Source organism: Cololabis saira, chromosome 21 (assembly GCF_033807715.1).
Source record: "Cololabis saira isolate AMF1-May2022 chromosome 21, fColSai1.1, whole genome shotgun sequence".
NCBI classification, from domain to species: Eukaryota; Metazoa; Chordata; class Actinopteri; order Beloniformes; family Belonidae; genus Cololabis; species Cololabis saira.
Window position 1 is genome coordinate 36,199,828 of NC_084607.1, and position 18,934 is coordinate 36,218,761.

Consider the following 18,934-nt stretch of genomic DNA (forward strand, 5'->3'; position numbering starts at 1 on the left):
GGAGTACTGGAAAGGCATATGGTAAAAGGAGCCAAGACATAACACTAATGACCTATGTTGATTAGTGTTATGTAGGGATGTCCTGATCAGGTTTTTGTGACCCCCATCCAATTCCAAGTCATTTGATTTTGAGTATCTGCCGGTACTATCCGATTCATCCGTAACACATTAAAAAATGAACAAATGCAAAATAAACAGATCCAGATTGTCCCTTATTTTTATTTTATTCACTTTATTTTATCATTTTGCACTTAAACAGTGCAGTTCTCTTTGAGATAGCTTGAACAATCAAGTAATAATAGTTCACTTTGACCTAATGAAAATAGTGCAAATTTAAATTGGTAAATTGGAATGAAATAAAAACAGCAGCTCTACTTAAACCATGTGATCGGACATCCATAGTGCTAGGTATTGGTTCCTTCTCCCTGACCACAGTAATCTCCCAGAAAAAGACACACTCACCATCACAATATACAAGAAAGAGTCTTGGGTATGAATAATTGGTCAGCACCAGACCCGGACATGATCCACGCCTGCCAGCTGAAGAAACTGACATGACTCCATGAGTGCAAAAGAGTGCAAATTAAGCTAGAATGGCTAACCCACGGCAGCACAGTTTTCATCAGAAAGAGGTGATCCCATCCAACTACTGGCCAATTACCTGCCTTTGAACAACATGGAAGTTCCTGTCAGGCATCATAGCGGCCAAGATAAGTAGGTACATGGCTGCTCATATGAGGGCAGCTCAGAAGGGAATCGACATGACCACAAGAGGAGCCACCCACCTACTACTGCTCTCTAGGGCAGTTGCCAAGAACTGCAACATTAGACAAGCTAATCTGTGCACTGCCGTGATCAACTACAAGAAACTCTATGCTGCACTTGTGGATACTGGAATGTTTGGAACTGTACAACATCAACAGGACACCGACAACCTTCATCCAGAACTTGATGGGCTTGTGGAGGACTACTCTGGAGGCCAACTCAAAGGCAATTACAGAAGTCACTAGAGCCCTGCGCGGGACTGTTTTCTTCATCCCGCTCCTGCCCGCCCCCGCTGAATTTCTGACCATTACCGCGTGCAACGTGTGTGTTACACTCCTGCCCGCTCCCGCAGTGTTTATATCCACTCCCACCCGCATCCGCAAAAACTCTCCCGCACAATAATAGAGATGCATTGATTTTGCGTCTTCTCCAGTCCCACAAGAAAATGTTGTCCCGGACAAATCTATCTGATTTAACGTTAACATGATCATTGTGGAGCTTGATGGATAATTGACAGTTCATCGCACAAGCTATTTCGCCTTTACTGCACGCATCAATTATGTGATTGAGGTTATAACAATGAGAGTAGCTGTGAGTGGCTCAAATAACACTAATATATAACATAAAATAAACAAAGTTAACGAATGGAACAAATTAATTTAACAAATGAATCACTTGGCCATTAAATGGCTGTGGAGTAAGAGAATGCTGCTGAGCGACTGAGGTTCCAATCCCTCGTCTCTCTTCCAAGATGCGCCGCAGACACTAAACGCAATTTCTTCAAATATCTGACTTCCCTTGCTTTGTCTCTGTTTTATAAAGACCTTGTTAGAGGTTCTTATCCACGTCATTGATTTTCATCTTGTCGCTAGGCTACATCCCGATCCCACAGTGGTTTTTTTAGCCGCCCGTTCCCGCCCCCAGCAAAGTTCAAACCGCCCCCTCCCGCGAGATTTGCATTGGTCCTGTGGGACCCGGCGGGACCCAATCCCGATGTAGCCTTCTACAAGTTACCATCAAGTGCGGCATATGCTGAAGAGATAGATACTCTTTCCCCACTGCTGTTCTGCACACGCCTGAACCCTCTCAGTCAGATAATCACAAAGAATGGCAATGGATACCGGTTCAGAATGGGACCAATAATCAGCAGCTTTCTCTACATGGATGACATCAAGCTGTCTGCCAAAAGTGCATGAGACATCAGCTCGCTGATCCACCTCACACGAATATTCAGCAAATAAATGCACTCGGATAGTGTCTAAGAGGGGCAAGATGATAACTACTGAGGGAGTTGAGCTACCAGAGGGTAACATATCAGATGCACAGGACAGCTATAAATACCTGGGGATTCCACAGGCAAATGGTAACTATGAAGAGGGTGCAAGGAAGTCGTCCATGGCCAAATACCTGAAAAGATCCAAAGAGCCACCTGAATGGAAAGAAACAAACTGAGGGCCATCAACATGTACCAGTAATAACGTACCTCTGCTGGCATAGTGAACTGACCACAGGAAGAGGTGGAAGTCACTGATATCAAGACAAGGAAGCGCCCAACGATGCGCTGAAGATTTCATCCAGACTCTACACAATGTGGAAAGAGGGAGGCTGTGGATTAGTAAGAACCAAAGCCACCACCCAGGATGAAACATCAAAGATCCAGAAATTCATCAAGAAGATGGCTCCAAGGGATAAGCTGCTAAGTGAATGTATTAGTATTAGTTAGCTCATCTGTATACTTTACAGATGCTCCCCACTGGGCATTGTAAAAAAAATGGCGGCTCATTGCTCCTAGTGTAACCAGTGACTTGTATAGAGTGCGTCGATGCGTCACATGCCGCATGTACACAATTGTTTGAGTCTTATAAAATGAGACTTGGTTTTAATCCATAATGAGCTTGTTCTCAAACTTTAATGTATGAACGAACATCATCCAGCAAACCTCGCCTGTAGCTACTCTTGTTCGTCTCTGCTCAGCCAACATACACCATAGTCATATAACTTGGTACAGTAATCCCTGGTTTTTCGCGGGGGTTACGTTCCAAAAAGAACCCGTGATAAGTGAAATCCGCGAAGTAGCAACATTATACAAGGCTTCAAATTGCGGAGATCAGCACCCCACCGCGACCCGAGTAATTGGATTTGAACGGGAGGAAATGAAAAAGGATTATGAAAGAAAATACAATAAGTACAGTATGACAAATTGTGACTGGCGCGTATTTAACTGCTCTTCTGATGCCGCTGCATCCTGACTCGCTCTGTAACCTCTTTTTCTCCTAAAGCCGCGGTGCAGGTGTGTTTTTTCCAGAGAAGAACATAGTTATGGGTAGTTGTTGTCGCTCTTTTTTTCTTCTGGGCAAAAAGAGAAAGCTGGTAGTGCAGCCGTTTCACAGCAAGAAGGTCCTGGGTTCAATTCCATCCGGGGACTGGTGTTAAGTTCCCCCATGACTTCAGCACCACACCCTGGGTGGGGTTAGCGAAAGGGCCTTTCTGTGTGGAGTTTGCATGTTCTCCCCGTGTTCCCTTGCGTAGCAAATGTGAGTTACCCTCACAAAAACATGCAGCATGGGCTCTGCTGCCCCCTCTGCCCCCTGTAATTTGTGTGTTGTTTAGAAGCATAACGTTGAGAGATTTTTCACAAGCATCCTAATGGTAATAACATTACACATTAATCCCAAAAAGTCATCAAAATGTGGGGTTTATGGATATGTATTCTTGTCTGGTCAGCATTATAGGAAACATATAAGGCTCGGAGGCTAAGTGACATGATTTCACACATCTGATTTAAAGGCACACCTTCACACACAAGGACCTCGTTGTTATAGTCAGGGTCCTGTTCAGTTCGTTTTGAGTTTTAGCTCAGGTTTTCTCATGCTCTTTTGTTGTTTGGAGTCCAGTTTTGTTTTTTGTTTCATTATCTGTTTTATTTTAGAAGCACTTGCTTGATGTGCAACTTCTTTTGGTCGTTCCTGTTAGATTGCTGATACTTGTATCTAATTTTCCCGTGTTTGTCTGTGTTTATATATCATCTTCATTCCTCTTCAGCTGTCTGTTGTCATTTTTCTGCTTTTCTTTGTATCTCTCCATTTGCTGGTGTTTCTGCCAGTATGTCCATCCTTAGTTTAATCACTCCTAGCAGTTTGGTTTTTATTTATTTACAGTCACCAAAATAATGCTGTTGGCAACCTTAAAAGAAATATGCACATATGTACAGATTGATGGGGTAAAACTTGAAAGAATACAATAAAATAAGTTCCTTGGTGTTTTAACTGACAACAAAGTGAATTGGAAATCACATATAACAGTATGTAAGATCTAAATGGCCAAAAGGCATCTTGCAAAATTGGTTGCACTTTAATCACTTTACCAACTACACATTGTTCTCTGGTTTTAACATATTTAAATTTTTGTGTGGAAATTTGGGGAAATAACTATAAAACTTCAGTAAATTCGTTGCCCTGCTCCAAAAGAGGACAATACGAATCATACATAAAGTGGGTTACCTGGATCAAACAATTGCATTATTCTTACAGTCAAAATTATATAAACGTACATCTGGTGGAGTTTCATACACCACCAATATTTTTTAAATCCAAAAATATTTTAAAGCACAACTATCCGGTTACCAGCAAACATACAGAAATGATATATTAAAAGAGAGGGGGGGCACAGTTTAAGAGGAAAACACAATTTTTACTTTTACAAAGCACAAATAGATAATGTTTCTGTGCTTCTATGTGTGCAAAACTAGCAAAACTATATAACAGTTCAAGCTGAAGGAATCTCCAAACATAAAACTGTTTAAAAAAATATGCACGCACGCACACACACACACACACACACACACACACACACACACACACACACACACACACACACACACACACACACACACACACACACACACACACACACACACACACACACACACACACAAATAAAAATAAATACATACATATATATATTAATTTATTATTTATTTTTTAAAGATACTCAATTAATTTGATGACTTAAGGAGAGAGGTGAAATTAGTTACATTACATTAAGTAATCTCACTGTATTAATTGAACACTATTTGTATTTCATTGTCTGTATGGATTGATTTTTTCTTTGTTATAATACTATTACTCTGAATGGAAATTGTTCTTTATTTAATTTTGTTTTATTCATTTTATCTTATTGACCATACAGATTAGAAATACATTTGTTTCCATCCATCTAAAATCATGATAATCATTACATGACATCATGGGAAAAGAAAAACCAACCAAGACATTGATCAAATAATTATGGCCTGCCATCATACCGCTCAGGAAAACATCTCTGTCCCATAGCTGAAAACGTGTTGGAACAAAATGTGCAAATGGGTCTCAGAACAACAGCAAAAGACCTCGTAAAGATGCTGAAACCACCATCATCATCCACGGTAAAAATAGTTGTGTACCAGCATGAGCTCGAAGGCCACACAGTGAGAGAGAGCAGCTGCTCCAAAACCACCGTCACAAACTAGATTACAGTTTGTAGCTGAACATCAGGACAATTCAATTCAATTTTATTTATATAGTGTCTATTACAACACTAGTTGTTTCTAGTTGATTTCCAGAAAAAAAACTCTTACTATTTAGAGATGAGTTCTGTGATCCATTGAGACTGAGAAAATGATAATGTTTGGGGGCAAAAACAGGGGAAGCCGAATGCTAAGGATGGGGGTGACGGCGTTATGTTGTGCAGCTGCTTTTCTGCAGGAGGGACCAGTTATGCAGAAACAAACCTGTTTGTTTCTCTTTTTAACTTTACTGTAAATGTCTGGTTGTGACTCTATGAATGAATGAATGAATGAATGAATGAATGAATGAATGAATGAATGAATGAATGAATGAATGAATGAATGAATGAATGTTTATTTCGGTACATTTGTAACCGAAAGTGTGTAGGTAGAAGCAAGGCTTATATATACCTACCCCTTTTACTGGTACCTTACATTGGTTACAGCAAATACAAAAGAACAAAGTTCAAGACTTTGAAATTAATTATCAGTAAACTCAAATATCTTATCATAGCAAAATAAACAAAGGCACAGAGCTCAAAACCCCAAAAAACGTAAATTTCCCATCATAGCAAAAATAAAAATTAGCGCATAGCTCAAAATCCCAAAAAATAAACTTAAATTTCCCATCATAGAAAAAATTAAAAGTAGTGCATTGCGCAAAACCCAAAATATAACAGTACAGAAGTTGGCAAACTTAATTTTCCATACCATAAAGATAAATTACGTAATTTTTATAAAGTATTTTAAGGCAATCTGACCAGCGATGACATGTTTAGTCGCATGCTCTCGCTCCGCCGCTGGTTGTCTCAGTGGTGTTCAGAAAACGACGTGGACTTTATTGACAACTGGGAGACATTCTGGGGAAAGCCCGGTCTGATTAGAAGGGACGGCATTCATCCCACCCGGGATGGTGCAGCTCTTATGTCTAGAAATCTGGCCAATGTTATTAGACACTCCCCCTGACAATGCAGGGTCCAGGCCAGGATGCAGAGCTGTAGTTTAACAGGGCTGGAGGCGAGGCTTAGTCAGTTAGAGGTCCGGTTTGGCCAACTAGACCATAGTCCGATAGAATCCTCTGCGGACCGGCCCGTAGCAGCTGAGCGTAACCGCTCCCCTGCAGCTCCCCGGCAGCCGGCCAGGCAGGGCAGCTGGGTGACGGTTCGGAGGAAGGGTAGTCTTAAAGGGCTCAGCGACACATCTGTTGCTTCTCAAGGACCAACGCCTGCCAACAAAACTGTAGGATTGCATTATGTAATTAGCGACTCTAAAACTGTAGGATTACATGATATTGGCGACTCTGGCCAGGTGCCTAGCAAAATAGAAGTGGTTGCAGTTCCCCGCCCTCCAAAAGTTCACCAGGTGCAGCGTTATAGAGGCGTTAACCAAGATAACCTTGTAAAAATTAAAACCAATGCACATTTGGTACCAATTACAGACCGAAAAATTAGATGCGGACTACTAAATATACGATCATTAAGCTCTAAGTCTCTGTTAGTAAATGATATAATTACAGAGAGCAGGAGTGATATTTTCTGCTTAACAGAAACATGGTTACAGGAGGAAGAGTATGTTAGTTTGAATGAATCAACTCCGCCCGGCTACTTTAATCATCACATTCCTAGAAGCACGGGCCGAGGCGGAGGAGTCGCAGCAATTTATAACTCCGGTCTCCAAACAAAAATTGAACCCAAGTGCAACTATAATACATTTGAAAGCCTCATGCTTGGTCTGAAATTTCCGAGCCGGAAATCAGAGAAGCCAGTTGTGTTAGTGGTAGTGTACCGGCCCCCTGCTGGTGCGTATCTGGAGTTTTTGTCTGAATTTTCAGATTTCCTTTCTGGATTATTGATCAGCACAGATAAATTCATCATAGTGGGTGATTTTAACATTCATATGGATGTTGAAAGCGATAATCTTAAATTAGCCTTCGATTCTCTTCTAGAATCAATGGGTATCTCACAAAAAGTGGATAAACCGACGCACTGTTTTAATCATACTCTCGATCTCGTTCTCACCTACGGTGTTGAAACTGATGGTCTGTTGGTGTCACCTGTAAACTCCCTTTTATCCGACCATTACTTAATAACGTTTGAATTTAATTTTGTTGATGTTGAAGTGCAAAATAGGAGGTATTATTTTAGCAGATGTTTGTCTGATGAAGTTATTGTTAAATTTAGGGAGGCCATTGCTTATCTTACGACAGTGCGAAATAGTGATGTAGTCGAGGCCAGTGACCTGGGTTCTACCTCTGCAGATGTTGATTTCCTTGCTAGTAACACTGCTGATTTGTTGCATTCAGCTTTAGATGAAGTTGCTCCTTTGAAAAGGAGGGTTTCTAGCCACAGGAGCTTAACTCCCTGGTACAATTCAGATATCCGCATGTTGAAACAAAACGTGCGTAAAATGGAAAGGAAGTGGTACTCTTGTAGGTCTGTAGACTCTCATCGTGAATGGAAAGATATTCTAATAGTATATAAAAAAGCCATTCGCAAAGCCAGAACAGCTTATTATTCAACGCTGATAGAGGATAACAAAAGTAACCCACGTTTTCTGTTCAGCACTGTAGCCAGGCTGACAAAGAGTCACAACTCTGTTGAGCCGTGCATTCCTGCAGCTCTCAGTAGTGAGGACTTTATGGGCTTCTTCAACAGTAAAATCGCGAGAATTAGAGAAGAAATCAACCAGCCGGTTGTAGGTGTTTCTTCAGCTTTAGCGACTTCCCTAGGCTCTGACTTGTCTCTAGACTGTTTTGATCCTATAGACCTCCCTGAGCTGACTTCACTCGTTAATAGAGCTAAGTCAACCACATGTATGTTAGACCCCATCCCGACTCGTCTATTCAAACATGTTTTTTCTCTTATTGGTACGACAATACTGGACCAAATTAACCTATCCCTAAGTTTAGGATATGTACCACAGGTTTTCAAAGTCGCAGTAATTAAACCTTTACTTAAAAAACCTTCTCTTGACCCAGACACCTTAGCTAATTATAGACCAATTTCCAACCTTCCATTTGTGTCTAAAATTCTGGAAAAGGCAGTTTCAAGCCAGTTATGTGACTATTTGTATAGAAATGATCTGTTTGAAGTCTTTCAGTCAGGGTTCAGAATGCATCATAGCACAGAGACAGCACTTGTTCGAGTCACGAATGACCTCCTTATGGCCTCAGATAAGGGATTAGTGTCCATACTGGTTCTACTGGACCTCAGTGCTGCTTTTGACACTATAGATCATGGCATTTTACTGCACAGGTTAGAGCATGTTGTTGGGATTAAAGGGACAGCTCTATGTTGGTTTAAATCATATCTATCTGACAGGTTCCAGTTTGTTCATGTACATGAGGTTTCTTCAGAACAGTCAAGGGTCTGTTATGGTGTTCCGCAGGGTTCAGTGCTAGGGCCAATCTTGTTCAGTTTATACATGCAGCCGTTGGGAAATATAATCCAGAATCACGGCATACACTTTCATTGTTATGCTGATGATACGCAGCTCTATTTGTCTATGAAGCCGGATGAAACAGAACCGTTAGTTAAACTTCAGGCATGTCTTAGGGACATCAAGGACTGGATGTCCAGAAATTTCCTGCTTCTAAATTCAGATAAAACAGAGGTTATCATTCTTGGTCCAGAGCATCTTAGGAAGGGATTAGATGGTGTTGCGATGGCTTCCAGTGCAACTGTGAGAAATCTTGGTGTTATTTTCGATCAGGATTTGTCGTTTAAACCATATGTCAATCAGGTTTGTAAAATAGCCTTTTTCCATCTCCGTAATATTGCAAAGATTAGGAAAATCCTCTCACAGAGTGATGCAGAAAAACTAGTTCATGCGTTTGTATCTTCTAGACTAGATTACTGTAATGTGTTGTTAGCAGGATGTCCAAGTAATTTGCTGAATAGGCTCCAGCTGATCCAAAATGCAGCAGCACGAGTACTGACAGGAATTAGCAGGAGAGACCACGTCTCTCCAGTGTTAGCGTCGCTCCATTGGTTACCCGTAAAATTCAGAATCCAATTTAAAATTTTATTACTTGCGTATAAAGCCCAAAACGGCTTAGCTCCGCATTATTTGCAAGACCTGATAGTGCCTTATGTTCCTGTCAGAGCTCTCCGTTCTCAGAGTGCAGGTTTACTCGTAGTTCCTAGAGTATCTAAATGTAGATTTGGAGGGCGGGCGTTCTGCTATCAGGCACCATTACTTTGGAACCAACTTCCAATCTGGGTTAAGGAGGCTGACTCCACCTCCACCTTTAAAACTAAACTTAAAACCTTTCTGTTTAGTAAAGCCTATAGTTAGTGTTTAGTAAACCTCTAGCTGGTGTTGGTAAATCTCTAGGTAGTGTAAACTTTAGTGTGTCAGAGTCGCTCCTGTAGTTTCTTGTGCTGGCCCCCCCTTCTCCTCCCTTTTCTCTCTTTTGTCCATGTTGCAGCATCCTTTGCCGGACACCGGAACCTGCAGGTGGTCGTGGGTGGCTTGTAGCTTGCATTACGGAGCACAAGTCTTTCCCTGACCCTGCACCCCAACCTGGGACTTGCTGATTGGGCCGGAGCTTCGGGAGCTGTGTGCTGGCCTGCGGTCCCCACCCCTGGTCATCCCGTTGCTGCCCCCCCCCTCTCCTCCCTTTTCTCTCTTTTGTCCTGCAGGTGGCCGTGGGTGGCTTGTAGCTTGCATTACGGAGCACAAGTCTTTTCCTGACCCTGCACCCCAACCTGGGACTTGCTGATTGGGCCGGAGCTTCGGGAGCTGTGTGCTGGCCTGCGGTCCCCACCCCCGGTCATCCCGTTGCTGCTTCCACCTGCCTGCTGTGCTGTTGCCGTCCCTGACCCACCAGTCTGGCCCTCGGCAGGAGGGTCCCCCCTGATGAGCCTGGTCCTGCTCAAGGTTTCTTCCCTCCTAAAGGGGAGTTTTTCCTTGCCACTGTTTGGCTTAAGGTTTTTCTCCCACTAGGGGAGTTTTTTACCTGCCATTGTTTATGTAATATCTGCTCGGGGGTCATGTTCTGGGTATGGGTCTCTGTAAAGCGTCTAGAGACAACTCTGTTGTATTAGACGCTATATAAATAAAATTGAATTGAATTGAATTGAATTAAGGCTGAATAGTGTACAACATGATTTGATATTTACAGGACAGTTGTTCCAGACACAGTGATTGTTTTACATTGGTTCGGTACATTGGTATGCTCGGACGTCGTCCATTTCATGACAATCATGGCTAAAAAAAAAGTTCAAGAATGTGTTTTTAAGTCTGTTCTTAACAGGTCTAAAATATGCTGAGGATGGATTCCTTCTGTTAATCCAGTAACTTCATGGTTAGGACTGAAAGTTGGAGGGCAAAGGCAGAGTTTAGGAATGACCTGTTGTGTTTTATGGTTTTGAAGACGCCTGCTTGGACGCTGATGCCTATCAGCCAAACAAACGGCTGGAGCTCAGCGGCTCAGCTTCCGCTGTAATTAACCCGTCCCCGGAGACTCTGGGAGAAGCCGAGAGCACAGACAGCTTCTCTTTGAGCGCATGAAGGAGTGAGGACGAGCGACTGCGTGGAGGGGAGGTCGCTCCCCTCGCGCTTTATCAAATGTGTGCACATCCCTTCAAAATCATAAAGAACATATTTTTGTGTGCACAGATTTTGAAAGGTTTGTCTGTTGTGAATTGAAATCTCAAAACCACCATGTTAAAGAGATTATCCATAAGAAAATGAAAATATAATCCCTCCATTTGCCCACATGAAGTATTTTGTTTCTTCTTTACAAATGGCCCCCTGCTCCCTGCTGTTTGAGAAAGTGGAAGTGGATCCACTCCGAGGTGTAGCCAGTGAGCCAGCAACCAGTGGCAGAGATATGGGATTTGTTAGGATTCATACTTCCATCACAATCCTCCATTAGCCTTCCACAGTGGGCAGGGACAGTGTCTTGGGCCAAACAAGTTCAGTGATTGGTGGAAAAAAGATTACGTCTGTCCATGACTTTGTGTGAACTCATTGACATTGAAGAGTCTTGGCCAAGGAGTTGTTAGTGGGAGTGTGTGTCCGGGAGTCGGGGCCAGTAGAGGGCGCTAGCAGGCCCCCGTCTGCTCCGTCTGGTCCCCATGTTCTTGATCTGCAAAAAGCTGCATCATTAAAACAAATAACAATAATATTTCACTATCATTAGCCGGCTTTCCTACTTCGCTGCACGTCATCTTGGATGTCTTTTGATACTTGTTTGGTTGTCAGTCACAATGGTGTCCAGAGGCCGTTTCTTCTGCCAGCGTCGGCTCAGAACCCTGGAAATCAGAGAAATCAGAGAAATCAGAGAAATCAGAGAAATCAGAGAAATCAGAGAAATCAGAGAAATCAGAGAAATCAGAAAAATCAGAGAAATCAGACTGGATCTCTGGATTAGAAGAGGAGGAATTAGGATGTCTGGCAAAAGTAGACAATTATGGTCCATCCATCCATCCATCCATCCATCCATCCATCCATCATCCATCCATCCATCCATCCATCCATCCATCCATCCATCATTCATCCATCCATCCATCCATCCATCCATCCATCATCCATCATCCATCCATCCATCCATCCATCCATCATCCATCCATCCATCCATCCATCCATCCATCCATCCATCCATCCATCCATCCATCCATCCATCCATCATCCATCCATCCATCATCCATCCATCCATCCATCCATCCATCCATCCATCCATCCATCCATCATCCATCCATCCATCATCCATCCATCCATCATCCATCCATCCATCCATCCATCCATCTATACCAGGGGTCGGCAACTCAAAATGTTGAAAGAGCCGTATTGGACCAAAAAAACAAATATACTTGGAGCCGCAAAAAAATGTAAAGTCTTGTATCAGCCTTAGAATGAAGGCAACACATGCTCTATGTATCTATATTAGATATATTAGCCTACTATCAAAATAACTAAGTTGGCTACAAATACATAGGAGTTCACAGACCTGCATAAAAGTGCAGTCTGCTCAATATCGATCACATCACATGACTCAACACAATAATTGACTCTGCTGGGGCTGAATTTATGTCCTTGATTTGCTGATCGGTGATGCTGATCGGTGATGCTGATCGGTGATGCTGCTTCGGATGCTGCTTCGGTCCAAGAAACGTTGAATCCTCATTCTCCTCAGTTATTTTTCTCTTTTTGCCTTTGGAACCAATCCCTTTGGCCGGTTTGTTTCCAACAGCCTCCTGCCTGGCGCCGCCCTGCTGGTAGAAACGTGTGTCGCAGGCTCTGACACAAATCTTCATTAACAGAAATGTTGAAATTTATTCTACACATTTTTACAGCATTGGAAAACGTTAAGAATGTTTGTGTCATGTTTGTCCTCCTACAGAAACCATATGAAAACAAAAAATATATGTCCCTCCCCATCTATTTCAATTTTCAAACATTTTTGAAAAAGCTCCAGGGAGCCGATCTATCCCAACATCTGTTTAAGCAAATAAAGAAACACAAGAATAAGACAGCTGATTATTTGTTATAAAAGCTGGGTAAACTTGGATTCAACTGGCTCCTGCCATGAGACGAGACCTCAGACACACCAACATCTCATACCCAGCAAATCTACAAGAGAATTGCTGAAAGCGATAAAAGACTCAAGATGTTGCACTGGTTCAGAGTCCAGACTTGAACCTGACTACAATTCTGTAGTGAAAACTTAGGAGAGCTCTGCAAAACAAATGTCTGCAAACCCCAATGAACTGGAGCAATGATGTAAAAAAATAAGTTAAAAGTGTCCATACACCATAAAGCCTGATTTAACGTGATGATTTAACGGCGAAATGGAATGACGGAGAAGTCCGAAGGGTTCACGACAGCATCACGGCAACGGCGTAGGCCCTCGTTGGCTTAACACATCTTTGTAATTTTGTGTTTTCCAGTCAGATATTTTTCCCTTGATGCATTCTGGAGATGGCGCCGCCCCTACAGCTTGTCAAAGACATTAATGCTCTACATTTAAATTAAACATATTGCAGAGATGAAGAGTTGTATGACTGCCCCGAAAGATGAAAATAAACTTCAGTCAGGAATTGTTTGGTGCTGCAAAATCCACCTTAAAAAATGCATGTAATGATTCAAGTCCTCCATTCTATTCAAGGCCGTTTAAGGGGATAGAAACGTCTCCCCTAAGACTTTGAATCACCCTATGGTGCAAATGGAGGAGTCTGAGAAAAAGATCCTCTAAAGACACCCGTCTTCCTGCAAAGAGTCCTGCTGAACGCAGCTAGCGAGTTGTCTCCCTTTTTTTAACCATGACGCATTCAAAAAACAGAAAAATACTTTGAACATTTGCTCATGGGAGGACAGCTTGGTGCCGATCTCCTTCCGTAGAGAAGCCCTTCACCCGACCAGAGCCCGCTGCAGAGCGGCTGCTCCTGACCTGAGCCGGGGAAATTGCATCTCTGATTAGCCATGTCAGGATGGAGACAGCACATTTTTCATGCAGCTGCGGGAGTACTTTGAATCTGTGCAGCAGTAAGTGGATGTGAAAGTTGTGCGTGTGTCGAGCTGGTAGTGAAACCTCTTGGACGTTGGAAGATTGCAGAAAACAAATGTTGCAGTTGGGAAATAATCACTGAACTGCAATTCCAGTGTTTTTCTTCTTCAGAACCAAAGTCTCGCCGTTTCTTCATCGTGACCCTCATTTACTCAGACCTTTTGCATAAACTACAATTTCAACTTAAAAAAAATGCAGAATAAGAACTGGGGAAATGTTTCCTTTTCTTAAAGATAGGCATACTTTGTTCGGATCCTTTTTTTCTTTTTCTTTTTTTTTCTAGGTTCGACAATGGTGAGAAGCATCTGGTAACGCTTGTGTGTAATTGCTGCTGAGAAACCCTGAAGATCTGAGAGGAGATGAAAATTCCAGCATGTTTTTCCTCCATCCTCCTCCTGCCCCGTTCGCCCCGTGTCGGAATTTCACCAGAGTTTGGGCAAAAACAAATCAGAGGGGTTTTCTGAGTAAAAAAAAAATTAAAAAAATCCCTTGGATGAAGTACAAGAAGAGTATTCTTTAGTGGCTGTTTATTCTGCGTGTGTAAAAGGTGTTTTCCAGAGGTAAGCCGCCGTTACCAATTTGTGGGATCAGTCTCAACTCTTACCAAAAGACACAAAACAAACTGAAAGTAAGAGATTCTTAATGCTGGACTCTCAAAAGCTAACCACTTCCCTAACCCCCCTTCAGATGTTTTTGTCAGCGTGATCCTGTTTCTGCGCTCTGCTGCCTCGGTCACCTGTCACGTGACCTGCTCTTACGCTGCTCTGTCAGTGCAGCTGCTGTTGGAAAACGCACGGAAGAGACGTGGCCTTGACGGCAGCGCATGTTGACCTACGATCTCAGTGAACTTCTCTACATTAATGCTGCCATCCCAGAGGTAGGAAGCAGTCCCTGCCAAGAACGTTGATGCAACCTCAGACCGTCGCAGAGCCTGGCTTTAGGGCGGACTGCTGAAAGCAGGCTGGATTAGCCTTGTTTAGTTTGTTTTTTTCACAATATGGTCAGTTTCTGAGTATAGAGGGTTTGTATTGACGTCACATTCCCACTGGACCAGCCCCCTTACTTGCACTAAGTGGCAAAAACAGCTGCAACTAGTGGAGAAGGCGGGATAACAGCCGATTATGGGCTTAAATTAAAGGCAGTTGGACTTGACAGTGACCCGTACAGTTACCCCAAGAACCAGTGGTCCATGGACATTAATATTTGGTACAGTTACCAAGAACCAGTGGTCCATGGACATTAATATTTGGTACAGTTACCAAGAACCAGTGGTCCATGGACATTAATATTTGGTACAGTTACCCCAAGAACCAGTGGTCCATGGACATTAATATTTGGTACAGTTACCAAGAACCAGTGGTCCATGGACATTAATATTTGGTACAGTTACCAAGAACCAGTGGTCCATGGACATTAATATTTGGTACAGTTACCAAGAACCAGTGGTCCATGGACATTAATATTTGGTACAGTTACCAAGAACCAGTGGTCCATGGACATTAATATTTGGTACAGTTACCAAGAACCAGTGGTCCATGGACATTAATATTTGGTACAGTTACCAAGAACCAGTGGTCCATGGACATTAATATTTGGTACAGTTACCCCAAGAACCAGTGGTCCATGGACATTAATATTTGGTACAGTTACCAAGAACCAGTGGTCCATGGACATTAATATTTGGTACAGTTACCAAGAACCAGTGGTCCATGGACATTAATATTTGGTACAGTTACCAAGAACCAGTGGTCCATGGACATTAATATTTGGTACAGTTACCAAGAACCAGTGGTCCATGGACATTAATATTTGGTACAGTTACCAAGAACCAGTGATCCATAGAAATTAATATTTGGTACAGTTACCAAGAACCAGTGGTCCATGGACATTAATATTTGGTACAGTTACCAAGAACCAGTGATCCATAGAAATTAATATTTGGTACAGTTACCAAGAACCAGTGGTCCATGGACATTAATATTTGGCCACGAATCCAGTTTCCTGATATTTATATGTACTTAATTTCTACGCCGGGGAAATACACGAACAGCGATCAGCGAACAAGGGGCCGTATTCAGAGCACAGAACACAAGTCAGCAGGACGGGAAGCTTTCTAGAAGAATAACCTAAACCTTTGCTAGCCTGATGGCAAAAATGGCAAATAACCCACAGCAGTTCATCGACCTTTCAAAGGAATGCTTTGAGTCTTTTGTTTAAATTTCAAAGTAAAAGTCTGAATCCTCTGCTGTCGATGCCAAAGTCAGTTCGAACAGCTGTTAATCCTCAGCTGTAGCCGTCCGTTTACATGCAGGTAACGCCACTCTCCGTCGTCATCCCGTTGAACTGCCCAGACTCCTCCACAAGGACGGACTGTTCTGATTGGCTCTCCACGACTTCTGTGCATAGTTAATGAGCTCCCGGGCGACAGCTAGACATACCTGCATAACAACTTATAAATTAGAGTGGTAAGTGTAAAGTTTTGGCCACTACATTCCTTGCGTTGTGTAATGATATTATACAGTGTAGTACATTTCTTCCAAGATCTGTGTTTTTAAGAATTTCTATGATCTTCTCACTGATTTGTTGAAAAACAGAAATTCTCTGCTCCTTTCATGGATACTGCTTTAATTCCAGATCATCAGACAATCTGTTGGAAATAACTTCAGTATGTTGTTCTTTCACTTCCTTACTTTAGGGCTCACTGGAACTAGGTTTCACTGAAGCAGCTTTAGTCAGGTTTCAACAAATGAAATATTGATGGCTCATTAATCAACAGAATTGATCTGGACTAGATGTATGATTTAATCAGATATGCCACTCCTATGATACTGATCAGAGGTTTGTTCACTCATTGATTCATTTTCATGAATCAATGATAAAGTTTTAAAAAGTGGCAGCTGATTTCTAAAATTGAAATAGGCTCAAAGTTACCATCTGTTCAAATCCCTCCATCAGTAGACCAGCCCAAACCGCCACGTTTCACGGTTGGTGGGCCAAGGCCTGCCAGCTTCTGCCTTCAAACATGTCCATCATCACCATGACCCGTGTCATTGGTTTAGACTCTTCAGCCTGATTTAAGGTTCCGCGTTAAACCAAGCCTACTCAGTTGCCGTACTAGTGCAAAAAACCAAAACAACCTCCCCAAAAAAATGGGGAGGTGCAGGTCAGGCTACGGCGTAGGCTTCGGTGTAGGCTCTGGGTCGATTTAACGCAGAACCAGAATTCAGCCTTTCCTGTCCTTCATTTGGAAGGAAAGCTGCTGTGGCTTTTGATAACACATCTAAATTTGATGAACAGATTAACCCAGTTATTAAGACTCAGTCAGACGAAGACTGACCCCCCTTCACAGGACTTATTTAGGGAAAGCGTCTGCAAGCCTTTTATTATTTTAATATTGCTGATCATGGCTTACAGCTTAAGAAAACTCAAGTATCCTATCTAAAAAAAATTTAATATTCTAGGAATCATCAATATTAATATAATAAAAGGCTTGCAATATTTCAGTTAATTTGTAATGAATCCAGAATGTATGACATTTTTGTTTTTTTAAATAGCATTACAGAAAATAAAGAACTTTATCACAATATTCAAATTTTCTGAGACAGTCCTGTGTATATATAATCTTTTATTACATCTTGTTTGTTATTATTATTCTCTGAATATTGGTCTGGATCAGTCGTCGCTGCAGAGTTTGCAGGACTTACAAAATGCAGCAGCTCCCCTGCCGGCAGAGAAAAACCCCACATTATCCGATCCTGTCCTGGCCTCCTTCTGCCGGCTCCCTCTGTTTCAGGATGCAGTCCAAACTTTTATTGCTTGTTTTTAAATGTTCCAATGGCTCGGCCCAGATGTGCACAGGTCAGTACCGAAGGACGGAGGAGATGGAGCTGACAGACTGGAACAGTTTACCTTTTAATACCAGCAATGCTAGCACACCTGACCATTTTAGAGCTCTCCTGAAAACACATTCATTTTCATTGGCTTTTCATCCCAATGGAGCAAATTGTTAGGGTTTTTATCACCAACACTGTCTCACTGTTTTATGTTGTTGTGGTTTTAGTCCTTCACTGCATCAAGCTCACCTTTCTTGGTTTGATATTTATTGCTGATATTGTTTGTTCTGTCAGTGCAAATGGATAGCACTTTGGTCAACTCCGTGTGCTAAATGTGCTGCAGAAATACATTTTCATTTGACTTGACCCTCCTCCTTCCTTCCTCCCTCCTCTTTCCTCCTTCCTCCTTTGTTGTTGTCTCGGGGCAAAGCTCATTTCTCTCGGGGACACAGAAGTCGTCTCCTTTATGAGTGGTGTGATTGCCATGATTTTCCTACTGTAGAAGTTGATTTTTCTTGATGATAATGGTGATATCATGTGTCTTAAAATGTGTCCCTCAGGTTAACTCTCTGAATCAATTCTCTGGGCTGTTTAGTGCCACAGTCAGCTTAGTCGATACAAAGTAAAAGACTACAAAGAAAAATATATATTCATATACAGGACTGTCTCAGAAAATTAGAATATTGTGTTCTTTATTTTCTGTAATGCAATTAAAAAAACAAAAATGTCATACATTCTGGATTCATTACAAATCAACTGAAATATTGCAAGCCTTTTATTATTTTAATATTGCTGATCATGGCTTACAGTTTGAGATTAAGATTCCCAGAATATTCTAATTTTTTGAGATAGGACATTTGAGTTTTCTTAAGCTGTAAACCGTGATCAGCAATATTAAAATAATAAAAGGCTTACAATATTTCAGTTGATTTGTAATGAATCCAGAATGTAGGACATTTTTGTTTTTGTAATTGCATTACAGAATATGACAATATTCAAATTTTCTGAGACAGTCCTGTATATTGATATTCAAAATATTGGGGAAAATTTGAAAGAAAATTGAAGGAAAATTAAAGGAAAAGGAAAATCTTTTTTTTTTTTACTCTACTGTCAAAAAGTTTACATTTCTGGTTTCAACTGTGAGATAAAACAAGATAGAAAAACTGATAAAGGCTTAAATATACTTTATATTATATTATATACTACTATCATATATGTAAATATACTTATTTCTTGTATGACAAATAAAGTCTAAGTCTGTCTAAGTATAAGTCTGAGTCT

General features: G+C 41.6%; 2 protein-coding genes across 2 annotated transcripts in view; both read left to right on the forward strand.

The window, feature by feature from the left end:
- LOC133421969 (vesicle-fusing ATPase) overlaps positions 1 to 18,934 on the forward strand; it is a 290,608-nt gene that overhangs the window by 113,659 nt on the left and 158,015 nt on the right. The gene's annotated exons all lie outside the window — the stretch shown is intronic.
- On the forward strand, positions 6,166 to 14,650 carry LOC133421597 (uncharacterized). Its single transcript, XM_061711248.1, has 4 exons — positions 6,166 to 6,346; positions 6,617 to 7,908; positions 14,104 to 14,114; positions 14,508 to 14,650. Exons 1-4 carry the CDS (start codon positions 6,296 to 6,298, stop codon positions 14,648 to 14,650), a joined length of 1,497 nt encoding a protein of 498 aa, XP_061567232.1. The 5' UTR covers positions 6,166 to 6,295.

What these genes read in the sequence shown, in the direction of transcription:
- LOC133421597 (XM_061711248.1), top strand. Translation starts at nt 6,296, where the DNA reads ATGCAGAGCTGTAGTTTAACAGGGCTGGAGGCGAGGCTTAGTCAGTTA. An exon ending in CGAGGCTTAGTCAGTTAGAG is followed by an intron (nt 6,347 to 6,616) that starts GTCCGGTTTGGC and finishes GACTCTGGCCAG; the next exon opens with GTGCCTAGCAAAATAGAAGT.